Source organism: Nelumbo lutea, chromosome 5 (assembly GCF_056320005.1).
Source record: "Nelumbo lutea isolate HS-2025 chromosome 5, American lotus-T2T, whole genome shotgun sequence".
Taxonomy (NCBI): domain Eukaryota; kingdom Viridiplantae; phylum Streptophyta; class Magnoliopsida; order Proteales; family Nelumbonaceae; genus Nelumbo; species Nelumbo lutea.
The window spans coordinates 79,039,407-79,065,939 of NC_142688.1; the positions used below are offsets into that span (position 1 = coordinate 79,039,407).

At 33.7% G+C, this 26,533-nt stretch overlaps 1 protein-coding gene across 6 annotated transcripts; it reads left to right on the forward strand.

Moving 5' to 3' along the window:
• Positions 1 to 5,011: 5,011 nt before the first annotated feature.
• LOC148853025 (uncharacterized) lies at positions 5,012 to 7,689 on the forward strand. 6 transcript variants are annotated; one of them, XM_088946225.1, is made up of 6 exons: positions 5,097 to 5,410; positions 5,691 to 5,919; positions 6,485 to 6,622; positions 6,702 to 6,818; positions 6,899 to 6,988; positions 7,073 to 7,689. In XM_088946225.1, exons 3-6 carry the CDS (start codon positions 6,563 to 6,565, stop codon positions 7,112 to 7,114), a joined length of 309 nt encoding a protein of 102 aa, XP_088802351.1. In that variant the 5' UTR covers positions 5,097 to 5,410; positions 5,691 to 5,919; positions 6,485 to 6,562; the 3' UTR covers positions 7,115 to 7,689. The 6 variants fall into 6 exon arrangements, with proteins under 6 accessions (XP_088802352.1, XP_088802350.1, XP_088802351.1 ...); XM_088946227.1 differs by having other exon boundaries at positions 5,129 to 5,327; XM_088946223.1 differs by having other exon boundaries at positions 5,196 to 5,327; positions 5,691 to 6,374.
• Positions 7,690 to 26,533: the final 18,844 nt, after the last annotated feature.

Sequence of the window (26,533 nt, forward strand, 5' to 3'; positions counted from 1 at the left end):
TGAATATCAGGAGAAGCTTGTGTTATATATTCTGCTGCATATTCTTCACATTCATATCGATCGATCTACCGTTAGAGGGACAGATAGATGAGGTGATCTGATTGCTTGTTGCAGTGGGCTATTTTCTGTTCAAGTATGATGTCTGGAATACCCAGAAAACATGCAGCTGCACTCAGAGCTCAATAACTTGTTAAGACTAGTTATCTGGAGGAATTTAAAACTGGGTTATTTCGTAAGATTATTCTGGGTGGCTCAGAGACAGACTAGAGTAGATAGGAGGTCTGATTGTTTATTTTGTGTACCTGCTGATGAGACAGTAGACCACCATGTATTTTTTATTCTGCTGGCTGTCCTTTTTTTGAGAGTCATACGGTTGGGATCTTTTGTCATGATCTGCATGTTCCTTTTCATCCATCACAGATATTCTTTTGTCCATTATGCTATAGCTAATATGTGTATGTATGCATGTATGTTAACTAAAGTTGAGATGGGTTGTCGCCATGAGGATTTATGTCCATGGCCGCATCTTCTCTGTCTAGGGTGGCTTTTCAAATTAATTAATTGATGAATTTGATTCTTATATTGCATGCTAGAACTGATACAGTTGAATTATTAATTATTTGTAGCTCAAGAGGTGGATTCAAGGATTTAAGTTTCTTTTGAATTAATTTTCAAAGTCTTAAAACATGATGCATATGGAATATAGATTTCCTTTGATTTCAGTGTGAAATTGCAAGTAAATTCCATGAATGGTGCATGGAGAGAGCAAATGGTGTGATATCTCCACTTCATATTTGTTCTATATGGCTAGAAAGTAAAATGATAATGATCACTTCTTGTGAAAGAGAAGGGAGACAGGATGAAAGTTATTAATTTGTTTGAGAGGAGTAAGGTAGGGGTCAAAATGATGTGGGTTCCCACTATATATGACGGATGGAGTGAAAATTTTGCATCAGTATTTTAAATGCAAAATTTGTACTGTCAATGAGTGCAAATGAGGCAAAAAGTGCAAATTTTGCACCACTACATAGAAGTGCAAATCATGGTCACAAAAAAAAAAAAAAAAAGAAAAAAAAAAAAAAAGAGAAAGGGTTCAGATTTGACTGAAGATCTCATCCTGCAACCGACGTGGATTTGGGCTCCAGTAGTGGTAACCATTCTAAATGGGCTGAACCCAATATCTAGCCATATTAGATTCAAACGAAAGCCCAATGATTGCATTGAACTAATTGGGCCTCTTCAAAAAAAAAAAAGGGTAAATTGTAAATAGGTACCCTGTACTTTGGGGGTAGTGACAGATAGGTATCTTGAACTTTCAATTGCAACACTTGAGTACTCTAAATTCTCAAAAATAGACACTTAGGTTCATCCATTAGTAATCTGTAGTTAAAATTATATAATACCAAAAATACCTTTCTCATGCATTTCTGAGATCATTCTCAAGTAACCAAACATCTCCACACAATGACGTTCTCACATGGACAGCAAATAATATATTCAAAATTTTTTACGACATTCTATGGTGATGATTTTACTCCATAGAATGATCTAAAAAATACACAAGAATGGTATTTTTTACATCATGTAATACTTAACTAATGGAATACTAACAAATGGACCCAAGTGTCTATTTTTGAAAGTTCAGGGTACTCAAGTGTTGCATTTGAAAGTCCAGGGTACCTATGTGTCACTGCCCCCAAAGTATAGAGTACTTATTTGCAATTTACCCAAATAATAATAATAATAATAATAATAATAATAATAATAATAAGAAGAAGAAGAAGAAGAAGAAGAAGAAGAAGAAGAAGAATGCACGTTCGAACACCTTTCTAATAGCCTTTACAGCCTTGCATTGGAAATATCTCCGTACTTATGTACTTTATTTCATGGGGAGATATTCCCAATGCAATGCCACAAAGACTGTTCGAATTGGCCTTGCATTGACTGAAGCCGAACCCAATACTATGAAGGTCATCAACCAAAGAAAGCAAAGGAGTTTTAAGTGCCAGTCCCACAAGAACAATTCACCTTCTACAAGTTATGCTGAAGTCAACAAGGTTGGGGAGGCACCACTTGATAGTTCTCTACTTCAAAAGAGTCCTTTGACAAAATAATCTTAGGGTCTGTTTGATTCACAGCTGGAATCGGAATCAAAATCCTTCAGAACCAGAACCAGAACCAGAACCGGAATCAGAATCGAAATGATCTATTCTCATAGTTTGTTTGGTGCAAAAAAGAATCAGATTGGGAATTGGAATAAGTTAGAATGGAACTTCATTCCTACTAGAGGGGGGAGGGAATGATCATTCCCTCAAATGGGGGAGTGCCATTCCATTAGGAATAGAAATGGGATTCTGATTCCACCCAACCAAGTAGTTGAAATTCTGTTTGTAATTCATATTATCATCATGTCTTCCCTTTAAGTAAAACACAAACAAAACGTGTTTGGTTAGACCATTTGAGGTTACAATGGCCATGCCTCACAATGCAAACAGATTGTGATGTGGTAGGGGTGTTCAAATTTGGTTATCAAACCGAAAACCAAATGGAGCCAAATAGAATAAGCCAATCTGGTTTGGTTACTTCAGTTTGGTTTTATGATTTTAGAAATATTAGTTTTTGGTTTTCAGTTTTCAGTTTGGTTTGAAAAAGAGTCAATCAAACTGAACCGAAAACAAATTAGTCAAAAAAAATATTTTTTATTTTAATTATAAATATTAATATAGATTAACGTTATTATTTATATTAATAATAATAACACAATATATATTTTAATTATAAATGTTGATATATTTTAATAATAATTATTAATATAAATATAAAATACATTTATATTTTAACTAACTAAAATAACCAAATAAAAAACTGAACCAAACCAATTCAAATTCGATTCGGTTCGGTTTGATTCATGAAAATGATCTAACCAAAACATTAATTAGGTTCTATTTCCAAACTGAATCAAACCGAACCAACCGAATGAACACTCGTATATATAATTCAAGTAAAAGTTTTCCTACAATTAATACTTGGTCGGCATTCATCCATACCAAATGTGTTTTAGGACCAAAGGGGCACACTATGCATGGGGCTATGGTGTGTCTTTCATTCTCAATCGTGTCACCAGCTCACCACACCTCAATACGATACCAAAACACCCACTCGGAGATTGGGTGGCCTATGGTGTTTTTTGTTGTTTTTATTGAAATCATTGAGTAATGAGTATGCTGTTTTTTGTACCATTAAAAACCGACCTCTTTTGTGTTGAATGATCTGATTTGTTACTATGTGCATTTTTATGTTGTTGCACAGTGGAGTTTTGTCTGTGGTATCTCTGGTTTTAGTAGAAATTTCAACGGACCGTGGTGTGTGTGGTGACTTGAACTTGATTGTCTCTTTCTCTGACGAAAATTAAGGCCTTGTTTGAAGTTTCTTTCCGTGTGGCACTGTAGAAGTTATCAGCACGATACGTGTTGATACTTTGAATCTTGGATATACCTGAACTTTGGAGGAGAAAATTGTTAGAGAACAAATTAAGATTAGAATTGAATTAATGACTTCAACAAGAAGAAACATTTTGGAAGTGGCAGGCCAATATAATCTAGTTGTTGATAGAGATAAATGCATCAAAATTTTTCATATGTTAGCTTTCCCTGGTTTTTTTTTTTTTTTTCACTTTTTGTGGCACTCTAGAAGCTTCAAATTCTCAATTCTACACCAGCTTGGCCTCACAATCGACTTAAGGATATTTTAAGAATCTCATAAATTTTGGACCTAGATTTGAAGATTCTAAAATTTTGAATCTAACAATACCTAGATCACCCAAATCTAACATCGTTTATCCCTTTTAGAATCTTAGACCTGAAACCAAAATTGATTCTGACCTTCCTTTTAGAATCTTTTTGACACAAAACATAATTTCACCTTAAATATGAAATATTATCTTATAGTTACATAGAGCCCCAAAATTCTGAATCTAAGGATATCTAGATTGCTCAATTTTGATACTGTTTACCACTCCATACTTGGACTAGAAACCAATTCCAGGCATGCATCTAAAATCTTCTAACCTAAAGATATTAAAATGGAATAGTCTGATGTCATGTCTATCTTTTTTCTCTTTTTTGTATTTTTGTTTTTTTAATTCTCTCTATGGTCCAAGGTGCCAAGGAAGATTCTTGTATTTAGCAATTGAAACTTCCAATCATTGTCCAAAAGAGAGTAAAGAAGACTTTTAATCAATCATTCAATGCATGTATTTTTTTAAGAGAAATTTTAATGCGGGTATTAAATAACCCATTTTTTAGAATTCATTTGATGTATCTATTGTTGTAAGTGATGATTAATTACACTTTGTAGACCTTTTTCTCTGATAAGTGAAAATAAATTATATTAAGTTATTAAGGGGCTGTTTGGCAAGTCTTTTTGGGAAGATCTTCTGATAGCTCTAACAGTTAAAAGACGTAGTGAGTTTTTGCATTAAGATCTTATCTTAGCAGCTTGAAGATTGTTTGGTTCAGGCATGTCTTTCTACACATCTTTCCGCGTGAAGGCGAATCGAAAAATACTGAAAAGCTCCATTTGGAGTTTCCCAAAATCAGCTTAAAACAGGCTTCTCATGAAGTTTTAGGATGTGATCTTTCAGCGGCTAAATCTACCGCAAACCAAACGAGAAAAGACTGAATCACAGTCTGCCGAGCTTGTAAATAACCGATAGACCATGCAGAAAGATGCTCCAAACGGGGGCTAAGTAAAAAAAAAAAAAAAAAAAATTATAAAAGAATCCAACCAACTCGGCGAAGTACTCCACTAAGTCAACCTAGCTCTAAACATTTTTGCCTTACTTGCCACCGTATGGGCACAAGTTGTTTGAGATTTATTAGGCAAGTGTATTTTTTTATGGTTTTTTGTGTGATAGGAAGGCAAATTTACCACTCAAGCATGGGCATAAAAAAATACCTCCAAAATCACTGTACTCGTTTAAAAACTTCAAAGTTTTATTCTTTTCAATTACAAATCTCTCTCAACTCCACTGTCTCACATCCACGTCACCCCAATCCTTTAATAGTACAAGGAAATACTCAGAATACTCATTGTACGCTATGACTCTCGACCCTATATGAAAAAACCCAAAATACCTCTCATTTAACATCCCGACGCGGTTAAAGGTAAAACATTCAAATTTTCCCTCTTCTCCCTATTTACCCACTCAACTAACCCAACTACCCAAATCGTTAATCGATAAATCCTCCCTATTCACTTCCTTTCCTGCCTCCGATCGACCCAACATCCTTCTTCAGTTCTTCCGATCACCGACGTTCTTCCTCTCGGTAATTAAACCGGCATTCTTCTTCTTGGTTTTTGCAATAGTTCATCAACATTCGATCGTTGCACAAAGATTAGCTCTTGTTGGGTTAGTTGATATGTTTTAATGTATTTTGGATTACGAAGATTAGCTCTTGCTCGCCTATAATTTTACATCGAAAAAATTAGTTGTTCATCCCTTCTTTTTTGTCTAAAATATTGCATCTGATTGAACGAACCCAATATTCCAGTGTGTATCCCGTAACCCACACTTGCATTCAAACCCCATCCACTCCTAGTCCATGTTTTTCATGTTTAGTATCTTGTATGTATGTTTTTTTTGTTTTTGTTTGATGACAGATGTTTTGTGTATTTACAATTCGTTGAAGGTAAATATTTTGAAAACAATGGCATTGAGGGGAGTTTGCACCAGATGTTCACCAAAATGCTTCAATGACCTTATTCCAAACTTGCGGTTAAGGAGAGAGCACAATGAAGCTCTTAATGCCACCCCCTTTGGACGGATACTAGGCATTCCAGCATGCACTTTTGATAAGCCACTTATCAAGGAGATGGTACAGTAGTGGGACTCAGAGACCACGACATTCAATTTAGTCGGTGAGTATGTTTCATTTATCGACTGAGACATTGCACTAATATTGGGACTGAGGTTAGAAGGATGTCCCATGATCACGGACACCGACTCACCTGTTTCAGAGTTCATTAGTCATTTGTTTGGAGTTAGCGGTGATTCCTCCACCTAACTGCTCCTGAGCACATTGGATGATAAGGTCCTTAGTATAGTGCATGAGGAATCAAACGAATTAATAGAAGATGTGGTGAGGTTGATTCTCTTGCACCTATTTGGGTCGGTTTTGTTTCCACAGGGGGGCCTCGTGTGAGCCTTGTGTGGGTTAGTTATATCAATGATCTGACACACATATCTGAATATTCATGGGCACGGTGTGTGCATCAATTCATTGTACATGCCCTTAATCGTGTTGTTGGATGCACAAGCAAGCCTATAAAGGTCCTTTTCAGGCACATTATTTGGTTGTGTTGCTGCTATGATGGTTTGTACTTGTGACTCAAGCATTTCTTGATGGTCATGTATTGTTTTCTTTGTAATGGAAGAAAAATAATTTACTATTGGTATCTCTAATTGAATGTAATTCTATTGCAGGCATGGTTGTGTGAGCACAGTACAGTATTTAGACCATCAAATCCCACTGCTAGGCCACGATTATTGAAGTGGGGCAAAATGGGGTACAATGGCAGCTTCAACAGCAAAGAGTTTATTCAGAAAATAGCTGCTGGAATGGTTAGTATATGATTGACACTCTCACTTCACCTCCATTCATTGTTAATAATCTAGGTATTTACATTATTTATATTTCCAGGTGGTTGATACCCTCGCCCCAGCCGATTATGAGTTGGAGCTACTTGGTGGTGCCCCGACATTAGATGCTAGGGACGGTGGAGAGACGCAAACTCCTTTTTGTGATCCATACAACATTGTAATTACGCATCATTCATTTTGATTATATAATTGGCAATTTTATTCATATTAATTATTATTATATATGTTGGACTGTAGGCTCCACTGCCCATTGCTATTGTTTCGGTAGAGGTTGGGCCAAGCACATGGCACCATGCTGACACTATTTCATATCGAGCTAGAACAGTGGTATGTAGGAGTTGGCAGAAATTTTTTGAAATTACGATTTTTGCTTTACATGTCTAATTTGATGTTGTGATCTTGATGATGCAGGGTGTGTGTGCACGCTACATCGAATCCATTGAGTTCGAGTAGCTTAGTATGAAGGCAGCCTGGGCAGATTATTATGATGCTGAAGTTGGTCATCTAAGGCCAGAGGTTGATCGACTACATGGGATATTGATAGTGAATGGCATCAATCCTGATGCCTTGCCTGTGCACATAGATCTAGTTGTACCTGCTAAAGATGAATGTGTGGGAGAGTCATCAAGACTAGAGGAGAATTTGTTTACCTTGCCTGGTCCTAGGGATAGCATTCCACCTTCGTGTGAGATAGTTTCACCCCGGTCGTGGGTGTAGAATGTGTGGGCATAACGTGGGAAAGCGTGAGTGTTTTCCTAGTAGTGTTGTTGTTTCCCCTTTTTGGGCCCCCGGTGACGCTGGGAAGGCGGCTAAGGAATTTGCCATTGCAACTCGTACCAATGAGTTGGTATGGCTTATGACGTGGTTATGTTGGGATTATTTCCTATTTGTTAGCTTTCGTAATAGGAGAACAATAGGAAACTCCTTGTGGACTCTAATAGTCCTATTCTATATAAGATTGAATATGAGAGATCTAAGCATGCATATAAGACAACATTTCTTGCAATCAAAACCCTAGTTTGACCAAAGGAAAGTAGATATTTCTTCTCTCTTCTCTACCCCAGTTTTCCAAAAATACATCAGCTTCTTAAGTGGACAAAAGGTGCACGTTATTGTTGGATTTAATCAAGCCATACAATGCACATTAATTCTCTCTATTTCTAAAATCTCAATTTTGGGGTTGTGCCATCTTCAGATCCAAGATTGGACTTGATTCTTTGGGCATGTATACCACTTTGGGAGTTGCAATTGTGGACTCCTATCAGGTAGCACTCTTCCAATTACTTGATCAAATTGGTATGCTTGTGCCATCTTCAGATCCAAGATTGGACTTGATTCTTTGGGCATGTATACCACTTTGGGAGTTGCAATTGTGGACTCCTATCAGGTTACACTCTTCCAATTATTTGATCAAATTGGCATGGTTGTTCGAGATTGATCCAATTAAAAAAAAAAACTATTTCTCAAGGGAAATTTGGATTCTCAACTAGGGCGAATTCAGAATTTATCTATATTTCCCTACACCAAGGTTCAACCTTTTAGGGTTTACTTTAGCCCATTCTTTAAGTCTATCATTGGTATTTGCACCATCATATGATGCATGCTTCCTCATATATTAGCCACCTATAGTTACTCAATTGCATGAGCATTATCTAGTATTTATTATTGACAGCACTAGATCCATATATTAGTTCACCATTACACTTGGCTCAATCCCAATGTTGATGTTTTGGTTGAACTCTAGGCCTATTAGGTTAAATAGTTTGATCGGTGATTGGCATCTTTGTTCCCTAGTCATCCTCATGCTCCTTTTGAAAGTTGCTTGCTTTGTTCAAAACCCATTTCTGTATTTTTCCACTTCAGTTCTCTCATTTGATTTAATGACTTGTTTAATTCCATTTAATAGCTTGTTTAGTTTTAGTCAGCTATTATCCTTGCTAATTGTTTAATTAGAAACCTTAATTTTAGGTCATCCCATTAGTAGGTTGTTTCCTCCATGGTTTTGCTTAGTATTTTTGTTTTGAAATCCTTACAGTTCACCATAGCTAACTTTTCTTATCATAGTGCAACTTGTTGCATTCATTAGACACCATTAGGTACTTAATTTTGTTGTTCACTTCATTTTTATTCATTTCTCTTTTTATTATTCAATTATTCATTGTTCTAGTTCTAACTGCGCATTTAACTCTTTAGTTTCATCTTCATGGTCTTCTATTTTTAGTTCTACTTCATTCCTTTTGTAAGGTGTTTTTTATTGTATGTTTTAGGTACAAGGTATCTTCCTATAAATTTTCTATTCTCAAGGACCACTCTATAATATTTATTGTTATTAATATACAAGGGGTTAGAGGGCTCCTCTCTGATCCAAAGTGATTCACTCTTCACATTCTGTCTTCTATTCTATTCTCTTCTTTTTTTTTTTTTCCTTAGTTCTTCCTTTTCATATGGGTTATCTTTGACAAATTACATGGTATCAAAGCTTAGTCTATCATATAAAACCCTTTTTTCTCTTCTCATTTTCTACAACAATATGATTTCTTGAAGGGCTTAGCATTGTAATCTCCTTGGACTAATTGCCTCTCATCTCTTTAGTTCTCTTTTCTCTTTTCTGGTTGTAGGACTAGTTTTTTGTTTGTGGGTGTTGTTTCACTTTTCAACACATGTAGGAAGGTTGTGTGACCTTCATAAGAAGAGTTTTTTAGGTGTTTTTCATGTTCAAGGTGGTTAATACTTGTGTGAAGACTAGCAATATTATGACCAAGAAAAATTAACTTAGGGGCCATTTGGCAAGTCTTTTTCAAAAGATCTTTTGGAAGCTCGGACAATCAAAAGATGATGTGAGCTTTTGCATTAAGATCTAAGCAGCCCAAAGACCATTTGGTTAGGGTGATTATTCATATAGTTGTTGGAAGACCATAGCAGCCCAAAAACCATTTGGTAATGCTCGGATATGTACATTGCTATGTTGGCTATTTATTTAGTGCATATTTGACACTTGGCCCTGCCTGGTTGGGTCACATTGGCCCTAATGACAATGCATATGGGTCTTGTGGATCCCACCCACAATTACCACATGTGAGCCCCATACACACTTACCCCCATCTTGCATTGATCATGAATAGCACCACATGGTCCCATATGGCTTTGGCATGGGTGGGGCCTATGTATCATTTATGTGGGGTCCACATGTTAAGTTTATGGGGCCCACTTGTATGAATTTGTATTTGTTATATGGACTTTAATTGGCCCAACTCCCAAGATGATATTGTACACCTACATAAACATGTCCACAACAATTTGCAAAACACATCAACTATCCTTACAGATCATTTTCATACTAATAAAATAATAATTAAAAGCATCATCAAAATGATGAAACACATCATTCCACATCAACATGCATAGGCTCCAAGTGCAATAGCATGCTCCTTATAGTCCGCATTGTCATGAGTAGTGTTGTGTTGTTCAATGATGTGCACTTGAGGTTCCTTTGGGGTATAATTATCTACCCACATGAAGTCGTATTCATGCGGCTGAAGTACAAGAATAACAGAAAGTGCTTGCATTGCTCATTTTTCATATGAAGTAATATTACTCACAAATATTTTGTGTTGGTTTCATACCTCACTAGTAGGGCATTTATAAAACCATCTTCCATTTTTTTTCAATTTTTGCCATGAATAACCTCATACATCCTCGTCTACATGCACACATGGGTGCCCTTTGAATGGTGGCCATAACTACTCAATAAATTCATACCATTCGAACTTTAAATAGATACATGTTCATATGAGTGCAGTACATATTATAGTTTAAACATAGAGAAAACAAATTGTTCAAGAATCCAATCAAAACATATACAAGCTATGTAGATTTTCTCTTATTATTTCTTGGCTGGTTACGATTAACACGTAGGTTGTAGTGATCAGTCATCATGAACATTATTTTATTTATAACTTGTTCCATTCGTCTAGTGTCCTATGAACCTACTTCAACTGGAGTCTGTGCTACACCATGGAACATCCCTCCCTCACCTCCAACGAGAATATCCTCTTGTAGGAATCCATTCCAATATACATCATGTATCCATGACATCCAGATGAAATTGTGCAACACACAACAAGTAAACACAACCCTAATTTGCTTGTGAATTGGGTAGGGAGGCCTCAACTTCAGAATTGGGAAATGTGCTTTTAGAACTCCAAAACACTGCTCTATGATATTTCGCAATGAAGGCACTTGCTCATTAATTGGAACATAGGCATGGACATGTGTACCATTTATAGCACTAACACAGTTTTGCACAAAGGAAGAAAGATCCAAATGAAGTTTTATTTTTATGGTATAATGAACAATAAAACACCCCTACACTTAGAATGAATTACCTCAAACCACGGATAATACTCTGGATTATTGAGAATTTGTGGTGGAACAACTGTCAAACCTCTAGGTCGTACAATTTCTTTGCTAAATTCATAGATGGCTTTCAAAGCAGTGTTAAATTGCCATGAAATTGCTTCACTAGAATGCTGAAAGCAGTCTGTAGTATCTTGGTTTGATTTGTTGTGCCCTATCACTTGTAAAAGAATCCCAACTTGTCCATCGATTGATACATATCGACTAACTCTCACTAACCCTTGTTTCAATAAAGCTACTAATCTAAGAAACACTGGTGGTGTCAGTCTAAACATATCCAAACATCTAGTGTCACCACTATAAATGACATTCTTTAAATATTTTGACCTAGTCAGTATGTCATCATGGTAGGGTGTCCTAGAGATCGACATCTCTTTTTCTATCTCAAATTCTTTCACAATAGGGACATTTGTCATCACCCATTGCTCTTCATCATCAACTACAGCAATTAAAGCTGCTTGCACCACTACCATCCTAGTTGGTTTGTCAAACATTTTGATCTAGCATATAAATAATGAATGACTATATGATACCTAACAAATTAAAAAAACTTGGATCCTGAGGTCAAATGACTTCTCTCATGTTGATGACCCCTAAGCCTACACTAACATCTACATGATGACAACCAAACATGTGTTTCTCTTAATCCATTCATTCATCATCAATCTGTCTCAAACCCATAAACCTGTATTGCCATCCCTTTGATGGTTCAATGAAGGAATGAGAGAAAATAATTAAAAAAAAGGGTAAAATACAAAAACCTCCCCTATAGTTTCATTTTAACAAATATCTTCCCTGAACTTTTGAGAAATTCAACAAAAACCTCCCTTCTGTCACTGTTCCAAACGGAAAATGTTAGATCCATGCACTAGTTTTTTCCAAATACCAATTCTACCCTTTTATAAATTATTTTACATACAAAATTACTAAAATAATCCCATTTTAACTCAACAAAAAAATATATTTCAGTAATTTTGTATGTAAAATTAACGAAATGGTCGTTAAAAGAGGTTTTTATTGAGTTAAAATGGGGTTATTTCAGTAATTTTGTATGTAAAATAATTTATAAAAGGGTAGAATGGGTATTGGAAAAAAACCGGTGCATCAATCTAATGTTTTTCGTTTGGAACAGTGACAGAAGGGAGGTTTTTGTTGAGTTTCTCAAAAGTTCAGGGGAGGTATTTGTTAAAATGAAACTATAAGTGAGGTTTTTATGATTGTTAGAAACCTCAGGGGAGGTTTTTTGTATTTTACCCAAAAAAAAACACAGCCATACATATCTACCAGTTCATCCATTCACCATCTACCTATATCAAGTGTAACCATCAAATAAATGAGAGCAAATAAACCTACATTCACCATACATATCTATCAATCCATCCATTTGTCATCTACCTATATTAAGTGTAACCATAACAAAAAATTAGAGCAAATAAACCTGCATTCACCATACATATCTATCAATCCATCAATTCACCATCTACCTATATCAAGTGTAACCATAAAAAAAAAAAGAAGAAACGACAACAAATCAACTTGCACTCACCATACATATCTATTAAACCATCCATTTACCATCAACTTGTATTAAGTGTAACCATAAAAAAAGAGAAACATCAAGGCATATGTGTTCTCAAGTTTAACCATCCAAGCAATAGTTTAACCATTAAAAAAAGTAAAAGTAGCCAAAATTCTGAAAGTTAAACAAGGCATATGTGTTCTCAAATTTCACTTATGGATTAAATCCATTGTGTAGCTCAACGGTTAAGAACACTCATCACCCAATTCTTCTTAAGGTTTGGGGGCATGTTTAGAAACCACTCTCTTGCATCTAGGTTTTGGAAAACCTCATATAGTCTGACATAATCATTATGGTCAAGCCCTTCAATGGTATATAGCTCTGCCAACACACAAGACATGGATGTCTAACTCTCTGTCCTTATTTTTAAGCCATTTATAACCTCCACTATCCTAAACCTCTTATCAGCTGATTTATTTTGATCAGAAATTGCTTCGCTGAACTCTAAAGGTCTCTTCCTATGTGGAGTTTGCTTAGTGGTTGTAGTTGAAACCAAGTCAGTGTCAACATTTCTTGAGTCATCAATTCCTAATGATGGTTGTTGGATCTCATCAACATGTGGGTCAGATGAGATGTTTCCCTCATCTCAGGGTGGGGACTCTATGCCTCGTGCCAATGATGTTGAAAACCTTCTAGTGAGTGTAGTTCCCCTAAATATGACCTTTAGGTTATTATACTCTTGACAACCCACATTACAAAACCTTTTTGCTTTGGGGTTAGCCTAAAAAGAAGACAATGGGACACCAATCAATTTATATGTAATGTCCTGAATAGAAAAATTAAAGAAAAAACACTACTTTAGCAAGTAATGATAAATAGTTATCTTGTCTCTGGTGAGGCTACAACCATATGCTTATCTTCATCCCAACCAAATCATGTTTGCCCAAATCTCAGCTTCTTAAACTCCTTATACCTACTCTTTAGATCCTATATCTTGTTACTAAATGATTTCATATTGAACTTCAGCCTAACTTGAGTGAAAAAGCTATGCCTCACTTCTCTTCAAGAATATAGTTTCAAACAACTTGCAATCATTCCCTCACATTGGACTTATTGTACAAGTAAATCTATGAAAACATTTTGTTGCATAGGTGTCCAGTTTGCATTTATAGTGGGCGCATCAGTATTAGCTACATTAGTCGCCATCTAATCATCATCAAATAAATTTAGTTATTAGCACAAGTTTTTAAAAATTTCCATAAGCACATCCAAGATATGATTGAAACACGTATGTTATTGACATTCAATCACTTTTTGTCAATCAACTGATCCAAATACAAGGTATGTTGTTGGTATGAGTCACATGAAGAATCTATTCCTTAATCTATAGTCCGTAAGTGGGTATGATTTATGATACCCGAAAGAAATAAGAATGGTATTTGATAGCTTCAACAACTTGCTAATATAGCGGACATTAACCAATCTATATAGTCCATACACCAAATATCAAAACAGTAAAGAAACTTGTAGAATAAAACAAATACAGGCTTGTTGTTAGTGTATATATAACTTCTACAGAACCATCCATCTATCTTTCCCTCCCTCCCTCTCTCTCTCCCTCTATCCTTCACTCTCTATCAGCCACATACTCTCTTTCTCACTCCCCATCTCCTTATCATTCTCTCTCCCTCTCTTAATATGTCTTTAACTCTCTCTCTCTCTCCACATCTCTCTATCCTTCTCTCTATTTGTCAACCACATACTAACCCTCTCTTTCCCTTTCTATTTCAATATCTCTAAACCTCTATCAATATATCCATACCTATCTCTCCATATTTCTCTCTATCCCTCTCTCTCACCATCAACCACATACGAACCGCCCTTCAGCCATTATATAATATAATAACATACCTCATGCTTCTAGAATCATAATTGATTTTTGGTTCTTTGGCTATAATAACTAACCTCAAGCTCATTAAAGTCTTTCTAATTAGGTCATATTACTATTGAAAATGACATGCCCAATTATTTCAAATTCAGTCAGTACACTCACTTTTCTATCAGCCATTTGGTATACTAGATTATTCCATGTAAAGCTAGATGGACTACTCATCATAGTTGGTGTTAACTGAATAATTGAAAGGGGGGTAGCCAGGTTAACAAGGTTCCTTCTAGTTTTCATGAAAGTTGGTCTGTGAGTTTCATTAAACCTCTCTATGGGCTTGTTATGATGTAAAGCCCACATAAAAATGAGATAGAAATTCAAACGGTAATACAGAAAACCACAAGATAATTGTTTCTAAGATTTGGCATAGAAAGAAAGAGCCCTCACAAGAGTATCAAGTCAGCACTTTTGTTCATCATAGGGAATATATCAATTAATGCATAAATTGAGAGTGTGAGTAAAACTTCTACAAGGTTTAAAATAACCACATTAACCATGAAGAAGGCAAAATAGACATACTCAAGTAAGAGAGGGAGAGGGAGAGGGAGAGAGAGAGAGAGAGAGAGAGAGAGAGAGAGAGAGAGAGTAAATGTAAGTAATATCAACTTCAATTATTGCATATATACACTCTCTTGATGTGACCTAAAACACTTGATTATGATCAAGACTATAAAAGTCATAGGTTAAAATTATTTCATATGGAGAGGATTTGGATACTTAGAACTGTTGTGAATATTATTGCATCTAGGATCACAAAAGGCAATTATGACAAGATGATAAAATAGAAATCAAAAACATAGATAGCTCACAAAAATTTATATGGTGCGGCATGAAATCTTATATCCACAAGCAAAGACATGAAGAAAAAATTCTACTACAAAGGCAACAAGAGTATGATTGATCTCAATTCCTTCACCTCAAAACATAACAAATTCTTGAATTTCCATTATACATAAAATTGACCCCCCAGCCTCTTAGGAATAGGAGATTTGACACCACTAGTATTAAACTCTTGTTGAGTTTGTAGAGAGATGTATCAATGTCCCTCTCTATGAATTTTTGGCCATCTTGGCCACTCAACAAGAGTCATATATTGAGGAGAAAGTATCAAAAAATGGTTGGTTGGAATTGAGATGAGAATTCTACATGCACCAAAAGCAAAGACAAAAGCACCTTTAAGAAAACAGGTCTTGGGTAGCAAGGAGGAAAGAGAGACAATCCCATACATATGGGGCATTGGCAGCTACTATGTGTTGGTGGATTAAGCATGAGCAAAGTGCAACTTCTTGGGTTGATTCATATTTTCCCAAACCACCTCTGGTGCTAACCAAACTAAGAATATTATTTTGCTATAATGTCTACCATACATACAGGAAGATGAAATTCATTATCCAAAAAGAATACAAACACAAGCTCTTTGACTGACATTCATTCTCAAAACAATATAGATGCAAAAAAACACACAAAATCATTGTTCCCATATCAAACCGCAGAACTCAAAAAAATGGAATTGATCTATTCTCTTTAATCCATATAGAACACAAAAAAATGGAATGGATATATTCACTTTAATCCATACAAAACACAAAAAAAAAAGTTTGAATCACAAAAAAAAATGGGTTGGATCTATTCACTTTAATCCATATCAAACCACGAAACATGAAAAGAAAAATAGAAACCCTAACAAGCCAGATGGTGATGTGAGTTGTACCTACACAAACCACGAACTGATGGACAATCACCGCCATGAGAAAACCAACTACGAAAGGATGTATAAGCTTCTTTAAAAAAAGTGGAAAAAATCAGTGCATGAGATTGCGGTGGAGACAGTGGCAGAGGAGAGAGGAAGCAAGGGAGGTTATGACAAAGGAAGGAAGGGGTGGCAGAGGCGGCGGAGGAGGAGGAGGAGGAAGAAGAAGAAGAAGAAGAAGAAGAAGAAGAACCTGTTGTGCATCAAAGTGAGAGTGGGTGTTTGTGACAATGTACAAATTGAGGATCGAGGGTTGGGGGAAATTGTCAAGAGATATTGTTCATTTGGGTGACGTGTGGACATTCGCACATGTATAACAAAACCCTGTAAGGGCGTAAAGCCAAGAAGCTATGGTTGGAGATTCCCGAAATCAATCCAAAATGGGATTCTCACATCTTTTGAGGATGTGAACTTTCAGTGGCTAGATCTACCACAAACCAAATGAGAAAAGACAAAATCATGGTTTTCTAGGCTTCTAAATAGCCAAAAGACCGTGCAGAAAGACTTGCAAAGCTGACCCTTAATTTAAACAAAGGCATTTTGCTAGGATTTATCAATTCCTAGTTAAATCATCGGCTTATAAGTAAAGGGACAAATATTTTATAGCCTACTATTCTTCTCTCACGTCTATGTGGAAGGAGTTGGATCACTATAGGATTACTGACTAAAAAAGATGATTATGCTTCTACCTATATAAAATTTCTTTCTCAAAAAAGGGTATTTGCATTTTAGTAAGTTTGGATTCCATTTATGAACCTATTTGGGTTCAAATTTTTTATAGCAAGGAACTTTCGGATCTTGAAGAAATCTTTTCTTTGGTTCAATTCAAGGAAACTATGACAACTACTATGAGTCCTCTTGAGGGGGATTAGGTTGTGTTGCTAACTAAAAGGTAAAAATAGGAGAGGTGATAGGTAGTAAAGAGGTTATTTCGTTAAAGATAAATTATGGTGTACCAATTTTAAAAGTTTTGGGCACTAAGAATTTTGGTTAGGATTTACATGAAAAACTTAAAAGGTTCTAATAGAAGAAGAGTCAGAAACCTAATGAAACCAATATTGCTTTAACTACACCAAATCAAGGGACCTAGAAACAATCAAGTAATTGTGGCTCCTTCATTATTCAATTTACAAGGTCTACACCTAAGGAATGTCTTCTAAGTATCATGCGTGATCATTTTGAACAGTATAGGTGTGTTCTAAGATAGTCGGAAGAAACTCCTCTTACTCCCTCCACTTCATATGCAGCAAACTTAGGTACCATGCCAATACTTTTCATATTTCACCCATTCATTCTTAATCTAATTAAATCATTGATTTCAAGGCCATAAATCATATGACCGGTAAGTCTTCTCTTTTCTCTTCTTACCATGTTTTGTTTGGAAAATATAAAGTTAAGCTTGTCGATGATTCTTTCCTTTTTTTTTATTACTAAGGCCATGTTTGGGAATGCTTAAAAATAAATGCTTATTCGAAATAAGTGCTTATTTAGGTCGAGACCACACCATTAAGCACTTATTGGTGTTTGGGAAATAAGCCTAAAATAAGTGTATTTTAAAAATAAGGGCTTATTTTTTAAGCCCAAATTTCTAGCTTTCTTTTAAGTGCTCATACAATAAGCACTTATTTAATTTTTTTTTCTTCCAAAATTATCTCTAGTTGACTTTTAAAATACCACTTATAAAACTATCCCTAATTGAATTTTATAAAAGTATTTTCATAAATTTGCTTTTATAAAAGTGCTTTTATAAAATTGCTTTCATAAAAGTACTTTCATAAAGTAGTTTTATAAAAGTACTTTTGTAAAAGTGCGTTTGTAAAATTTGAAAAAAAATGAAAGACAAAATAGTCACAAATGCTTTTGTAAAATTTGCACTTGAAAAGTTGGTGCCAAATGAAAATAAGTGTCTAATCAAATAATGACTTGTTTTTAAGCACTTATTTTCAACATAAGCACTCCTAAGCACGACCTAAGTCATTAAATTGTTCTATAACTTTTCTTTCTAACTCTTGCATGTTTTAGGGTTTAAAATTAGGGAGAATAATTGGTAGGGGATATATGATAGATGAAGCTTACATTTTGGATTTAGTGGCATTTGTTTCTCCTAAAAGCACTAATTTATTGAATTAGTCAAGTCTACAAAAGAGTCATTGTAATAAAGATGAGATTTATATCTATAGCATTGTTGTCTTAGTCATTTGTCTTTTGCTTCCTTAAAATGTTTTTTTTCAAACTTGTTCAAGTTAATGTCTTTCTCATCTTTGGAATGTTCTACTTGTCAATCAAGCAAGCATTCAGAAGCTTATATCCTCCTATTAATAAAATAGCTTATTTTCCTTTTCACATTGTGCATCTAATTTATGGGGCCCTTGTGCTATTCTTATTGAAAGTGGATATTGATATTTCATTAGTTCTATCGATGATTGCTCACACTACATATGGATATATTTACTTCATTCTGGTGATAAAGTCCCATTTTTTTTACTTAAGATGTGATAAAGTCCCTAAAGTTATAAAAAAACTTCCTATTGATACTTAGATTCTTCATTCAAGAAATGTAAAAGAGTACTTTGCTAAGACTTAATGTTAATGCTTATCTTTTAAATAATGGTATACTACATCAAGGTTTTTGCCCTAAAACACCATAACAAAATGATGTTGCTAAAGGGAAGAGCAAACATTTATTAGAAGTGGCTCATGGTTTACTTTTCTAGATGAATGTTCCAAGCATTTTTTTGGTTTATACTATTTTCACTATCGCATACTTGATCAATCGCATTTATACGCCATAACATCTATTATAGTCTCGAGCCCTACATCAGTTACTTTTTCCTTCATGTATTGTTTTTTTCATTCCTCTCTAGGTATTTGGCTACCAATGCTTTGTTCAGAATCTATCTCCTACATCTAGTAAATTGGATCGTTGTGTTATTCCTTGTGAGTTTCTTTGTTACCCTACTACTCACAAGGGGTGTAAGTGTTTTGACCTTATGCCTCATAACACCTTTATCTTTTTATGAATGTCATTCTTTGAGTCCTATCATTTTTTTCCTATCTCACCTTAAGGGGAGAGTAGTGGTGAAGTGAGAAATATTCTTTCCTTTTCTTCTTCTCTATAACACCAACTACCTTAACATAATCTTTGTCGTCTCCACCACTTTATTGTACTTTTTTTTGTTATACCTAACAATGTTATAAGGGTCCATTGTTAAATCAACCACTAAATATAGGTGTTAAACCAACTATTGTGCAGCCATGTTGTTAAATTCTTTTAAGGAAAATCCTCACATCAGTCATCCTTTAGGTATTCTTGAACCTACTTGTGATTTTAATCTTTCTATTGCTCTCCGTAAGAATGTGAGGACTTGCACCAAACACCCAATTTCTCTTTGTAAGGGTGTGAGGACTTGCACCAAACCTCCACTGCTTCCTTGTCTCCTAGTTATAATTCTTTTATCTTCATTCTTTATAGTGTTTCTATTCCAAAAAGTGTTGTAGAAGCATTATATATTCTTGAATGGAATATAACTATGCATAAGGAAATTATTGTCTTTCATAAAAATCAAACATGGGACCTTATTGATCTTCTAAAAGAAAATAATAGATTGTAAGTGGGTGTTTACAATATAGCATCGAGCTAATGGGTCCATTGAAAGGTATCAGGGGAGACTGGTGCAAAGAGATTCTCTCAAATACACGGTGTGGATTATAATGAGACTTTTGCTCATGTTATCAAGACGAATTCTATCTTTGTCTTGTTATCTCTAGTAGTCAACTTCTTATGTTTGCTTTATCATCTAGATGTGAAGAATGTTTTTTTTTTAAATGGTGACCTCAAAAAGGAAGTGTATATGTTATCCTCCTTGATTTCAAGTATAGGATAGCTGGGATGAGGCTTGTCACCTGAGAAAGTCTCTAAATGGTTGAAATAGTCTTTGAGGGTGTGATTTGTGTAGTGCTAGACTGACCACACTTTGTTTATAAAGAAGGGGAGTCGGTTGCCATTTTGATTGTGTATATAGATGATATTGTGATAGCAAGGAATTGGAAGGAAGAAATTCAAGAATTTAAGGGATTTCTTGCCTCACTGTTTGAAGTAAAGGATCTTGAACCTCTAAAATACTTCCTTGGCATTGAACTTTCTTAGTTTGATAGGCATTTTTATTTCCTAAAAGAAGTATATCTTTAACTTGTTGAAGAGCACTAGGAAGTTGGCATGTAAACTAGTTGAGACTCCTATGGATCCAAGTAATAAACTTGGAAAATGTGAAGATGAAGTAGTTTTAGATGTTCATAGTATTAGAGACTTATTAGAAGACTTCTATATCTTTCCATGACTAGACCAAATGCTGCATTTATTGTGAGCGTTTTGAGTCAATTTATGCACTCACCTAGAGCTTCTCATTTTAAGGTTGTTGAAAGAATTCTATCCTACTTAAAAAGACACACTTGTAAGGCATTCTCTTCACTAAACAATGTTATACTAATATTGACTAGAACGGTTATGTTGATGATAAATGGTTACCGTTGGTTAGTGCACCTTTGAAAATTTGGTCTCTTGGGGCATTAAGAAACAATCTATTGTGGTTGAAACATTTGCTTACTTAATTGGGTGTTTGGGGTTCAAATCCTATGTCGCTGTATTATAACAACAAGGTTGTAATCAACATTAATCACAATCCAATTCTATATGAAAGAATCAAACATATTGAGATTAAAAATCACTTAATCCATGAAAAAGTGGAAAAGGGTAAAATTAGTTTACCATTTGTTGAGTGTGAAGAAGTGGCTAATGTGTTTACAAAAGGTTTAACTTCCCTCTACCATGAAGAGCCATGTAACAGTTGGGTGTGTATGATATTTACACCCAAATTAAGGGAGAATGTTGTAAGGTGTTTTTTATTCTTGAGGACTTCTCTATAGTATTGGTTTTTATTAATATATAAGAAGTTAAAGGGCTCCTCCTTTGATACGAAGAGATTCATCTTAACATTTTGTTTTCATTTCTCTTTTCTTGATTCTTCCTTTGCACATGAGTGATGTTTGGCATCGATGAAGTTTTCTAAGAAAACAAAGCCTCATCAGAGAAAGTGATGCTTCAAACAATGGCCTCTTATTTGATACTGTTTTTTCTAGAAAAAAATGTTGCTCTAGACCACACCTTGGAAATTGGGAAAGTGTGGTTTGGAGCAACACCGAATTCGATGTTTTTTGAGAAAACAATGTGTTATTGCTAGCGGTGCAATGATGTGGCAACAATGTAGCATCATCTTGGATGTTGGATAATATAGATCAATGTTGAAAATGTTGTTGCTAGCACTGGTACCAAATAAAACTAGTGTTGTTTTCTTAGAAAACACTTTATGTGATAGCACAACGGTGATGGGTACAGTGCTTACAACTCCACATGCCCAACATTGTTTTTATGAGAAAATAGTTTGATGTTCTCAACACTGATGCCAAACACCAGCATGAGTTATCTTTGACGACCTTAACCTGTCTTACCCAACTTTTAACTTTCTATATTTGTTCTCATAACCTTCTACTCTTGTAACTTGCATGTTTGACATTTCTATAGTGCCATTACTCATCTACTCTTGTAACTTGTTGTTTCCATAGCTAATTATATTCTCCTTTTACATTATTTATCTTTCTTAATGTTTACCTTCTAGTACATTAAGCCTAAAAATTATTTAATTCTTCCTTGAAATATTGGTTAATAGAGGTTGGTTTAACCTAGTGTGTATAGGGTGCCTAGCACCTTCCCACGCTATACCTTGGTCCCCGAACCCCCACTTGAATTTCTAGTTACATTGGGCAATTGAGTCACCAATAATCATTTTCAAAGAAAACCCCTAAGTTCCTTGTTCTAAAAGCTTAGGTGGCAACTCCATTAAGTGAAACGAACTAGTTCACCCCCTCTAAGAGGCAATCCCATAACTAGTGACTAGGAATTGCAATAGGTACCAACTCCCCATTCCCATCCTCACGAAAATATTTATTCTCATCTCTGTCCCCCATCCCCTTCCCCATTGGTGAGGTAAAGGTTATTCCCATTCCTACCCCCATGGGGATCCCCCATTCTCACAAGAATACCCACTCCCCTTTCCTCATAAATTCTTAGAGGTTTTGTCCTTAAACCATCTTTTTTATGATTTGGTAGTCTCCCATACAACAATATTATGGCATATACTTCATTGAACCATATCATGCTTGAAATTGACTAAAGAGCTTCTCTCAAAGAAGTGGCATCTTATTTTCTCAATAAAGAGCATCTCAAAAGTGGTTATTTGCACTTTCAAACAAAGCTTCCTTCCTCAAACATATGTCTACCCACTTAAAAAGTATAAGCTTATTTATCCAAAAAAAATATGAGATTTAAATGGTAGTTACCTCCATTCTTAAAACTATTAGTGGTAGTTACCTCCACTAAAAAAAGACTCATTTTTTTTCTACAATTTCTGATTTTTGGGCTGAAATCTACACACACACATAGATTTATATCATTTTTTAAAAAGAAGGGAGTCAATTTGAAACAACCAATGATATCCCCATAAAAAATTATTCAAAATCTCTCTCTCTCTCTCTCTCTCTCACACACACACACACACACACACATAGATTTATATCATTTTTTAAAAAGAAGGAAGTCAATTTTGAAACAACCAATGATATCCCCATAAAAAATTATTCAAAATCTCTCTCTCTCTCTCTCTCTCACACACACACACACACACACACACACACACACACGTTCTCAATAACCTAAATAATCTCCTCTCCTAAAATTTCTTCTAAACTACTTCCCCCACTTTCTCCTAAATTATCTCCAATTCCTATTTGTCTTCTAAATTATCTCTAATTCCTATTTATCTCCTAAATTATCTCTAATTTTTATTCATCCTCTCCCCCACTTTTTATCTATATCTATATAAAGTTTGAATTAGAAAATTTAAAAACTACTTAAATATTCTAATGAAATTATATAATAACATTAAAATATTTATTAAAAACCTAAAGAATAATTTTAATAGATTTAATACTATTTATATTATTAATAATTTTATATTTTTACAAAATTCATTACTAAATTATGTACTAACAAAACAAATTATGATTTATTCAGATTATCCAATTTGAATGTTCTCCAAATAATAAAACTTTAACATTATAAAAATAAAATATTATTTAAAATTTTTAATAACTAAATATCTTAAATAGAAAAAATATTAAAAATAGATATATAATTATATAACAAAATATTTAATATTATGTACTAGTTCTAAAATAAATAAAATTCAAATAAAAAATTTAAAACTTTTATATATTATTTAAATAGTTAAATAAATAAATTTCGAATTGTTAAAGTAACTAAATTATGTAATAAATTTAAAAAAAATATTAAAATTAGAAAAATAATTATAACATAATATTGAAATTAATAATAATTTAATATTTTACAAAATTAATAATGAAATTATCTAATGATAGGATAAATTATAATTTAATGGATTATTAAATTCAATAAATAATTAATATTTTAAAATTTAAATAATGATATTTTTAAAATAAATAAATAATAATTTAAATATCTAATACACTTATATCAATTAATAATTCGAGAAAATAACTTTCAAAAAATTAATATTTATTAATCATAATTTTAAAATCCTAATATATATTTATTATATAATTATATACTAAAATTAAAATTTATTGTATTTTAGTATTTATTTATTTTTTTGTGATAAACATATTTCCAATAATTATGTATAAATTTGTTTTGGTTTTGTATTTAATAGAAAATTTTCAATAATTATTGGAGATTAAACTACTATTATTGTGCTGTTTAAATTTAATTCATTGTACTTTTTGTATTTATTGTATTTTTGTTATATTTATTGTTTAATATTTATTAGACACTAAACTATTTATTGACTAATTTAATATATGTTTTAGTATTTATTGTATTTTTATTAGTTATTTATTATATTTTCATTATCAATATATTTTCAATAATTGTGTATATTTGCTATAAATTTTCAATAATTATTTAGGATTAAACTATTGTTATTCATTAGATATCAGTCTATTAACTTAGCTAAAACTAGGAGTGTTCACAAGTTGGTTTGATTCGGTTGTAGGCAGTTTGACCAACCAAATTAGCCTAGTCAAGTTTGGTTTGGAAGTTGGTCACTTTAAACCGACTTACCATTTTGTGAAAACCAGCCCACTCGAGTTGTATTGATTTGGGTGGAATTTGGTTTGGTTAGTTGGTTCAAAAGATTTAAACTTAAAAAAAATAAATTTAAATTTAAAAAATTATAATATCATTATTAAAAAATTAAATTTATGATGTAAAATATTTTAGACTAAGAAATATGAGAATTTTCTCACTTTCCTATATTAAAAAATCATATTTAATATATATATATATATATATAATAATTTATGGTGTTATTTTTGTATTATAAAATAATTTATTTAAGTAGTATATAAAATATAAATAATTGTTAATTATATAAAATTTTAAAAATATAAAACAATTGTACACTCTTATATGTTTCTATGGTTTAGTTTTTGCTTAATAAATCCCGTAGATCACACGAGTCCCACTAGTATTTATTGAAAATTGATCAATTTCTGCTTTTTTGAATTTAGAAATTTCATGTATATTGGTTAACCCAAATACCCAATGAGGTTCTACCACGTGGAAGTGAGCGCAAGTGCCAACTAATAGAATTCTATTTTTTCCTAAGGCTGCATTTGGATGCGATTCAAATGGAGTGTAAATCCCGGTTCAAGGTAAATTTGCACTCTGGTTCACTTTTGCCTGTGTTTGGCAACATTACATTTTTGCATTGACAAATGACATACGGATGCATATTACATTAATAATAAGATGTAAAAGTTCATCAATAAAAAAGAAGTAAATTTGTAGTCAAGTGTGCTTTATTGGAATTCGTGTTTGCATCCATTACAACTAAAAGTCTGTTTGGTAAGAAGGTAAATTTGTCATTGCAAAACTAACCCAACTTTGCAATTTATATGAACTGTTTGACACTCTACATAATTGCATCATTTCCAAATGCAGCCTAAATGAATCCACTTTACGGATTGACTTGATCTGGTTTTGCCTCGATGCAGTGGCATAAGGGCCAAAAAATATTAATTCATTTTTTGGAGAAGTATGGATAGGCCCAATGCAGATTTCTGATTTCCTTTGTAGAGCTATAAACATTCAAAAGGTCAAAAACCCACACTCTATGCACCCATTCTGGCCCGTGAATTGGCATTAATTCCGAGCTGACACCTACCCCAAATGTATTTGAACCCTACAAATTCTGACCCTGGGCTGAACCGTCATTCTCCCTTTTCTGAAAGTAGATTACTATTGGGTTTATGGGTTGACTTGACCCGGTTTGACATATATAGAGATAAAATTGTTAATTTTGGGTTAACGGGTCAAAGCGGATGAATTAGGTTTGGTTGCAATCCATTTTTAATAGTGTTTGGCATGGATAGCTATTTGGGTGGATAATGAATGGGTTGGTATTCAACCCACACCCAACCCATCCATTTTCCACCCTTTCTCAATTACCAAAAATAAAGAGAAAAAAGTTCTACTTCTGGTTATCCTTCCTAAAAGCTAAAGTAAAATTTCATACACTTTATATATTTAAAGTATGTCTTAAATAAGCATCCGTAATTTGCCTTTCAAATAAATAAAAAAAAATTAAACCATTACGATATTTACCAGAGTTTATGAAATTGAACCGGACTGATCAGCGGTCGGACCGGTTAAACTGTGACCTAGATTTGCATCTAGTTTGATTATACCTTAAAAATCAGAATAGGTAGAAAACTGTCTAAAACTGACTAATCAGTTGGTTTAACCAAAAAACCAATAAACCGATCCCAGTTTTTTATAAGTTTCTCAGGTCTCGAACGTAGGAAATTTTCAAAATGCAAATGAGAGGATTCAAACTCAATTGTCTTATTCTTATTAGTCCACTTTATTATTTGTATTCGTTTGTTTATGAATCGTTAATATACATATTACACTAATACAAATACACATGTATTTTAAAGAAAATATATTTAGTAAATTACTATAAAAACCAATTTATTAACCACCTATCAACCAATTTTAAATATAAGATTATTTGTGTAATATATATTAATAATATTTATTATGACCCATATATATGTCATATTATGATGGTTTTGGTTTAACTTCTG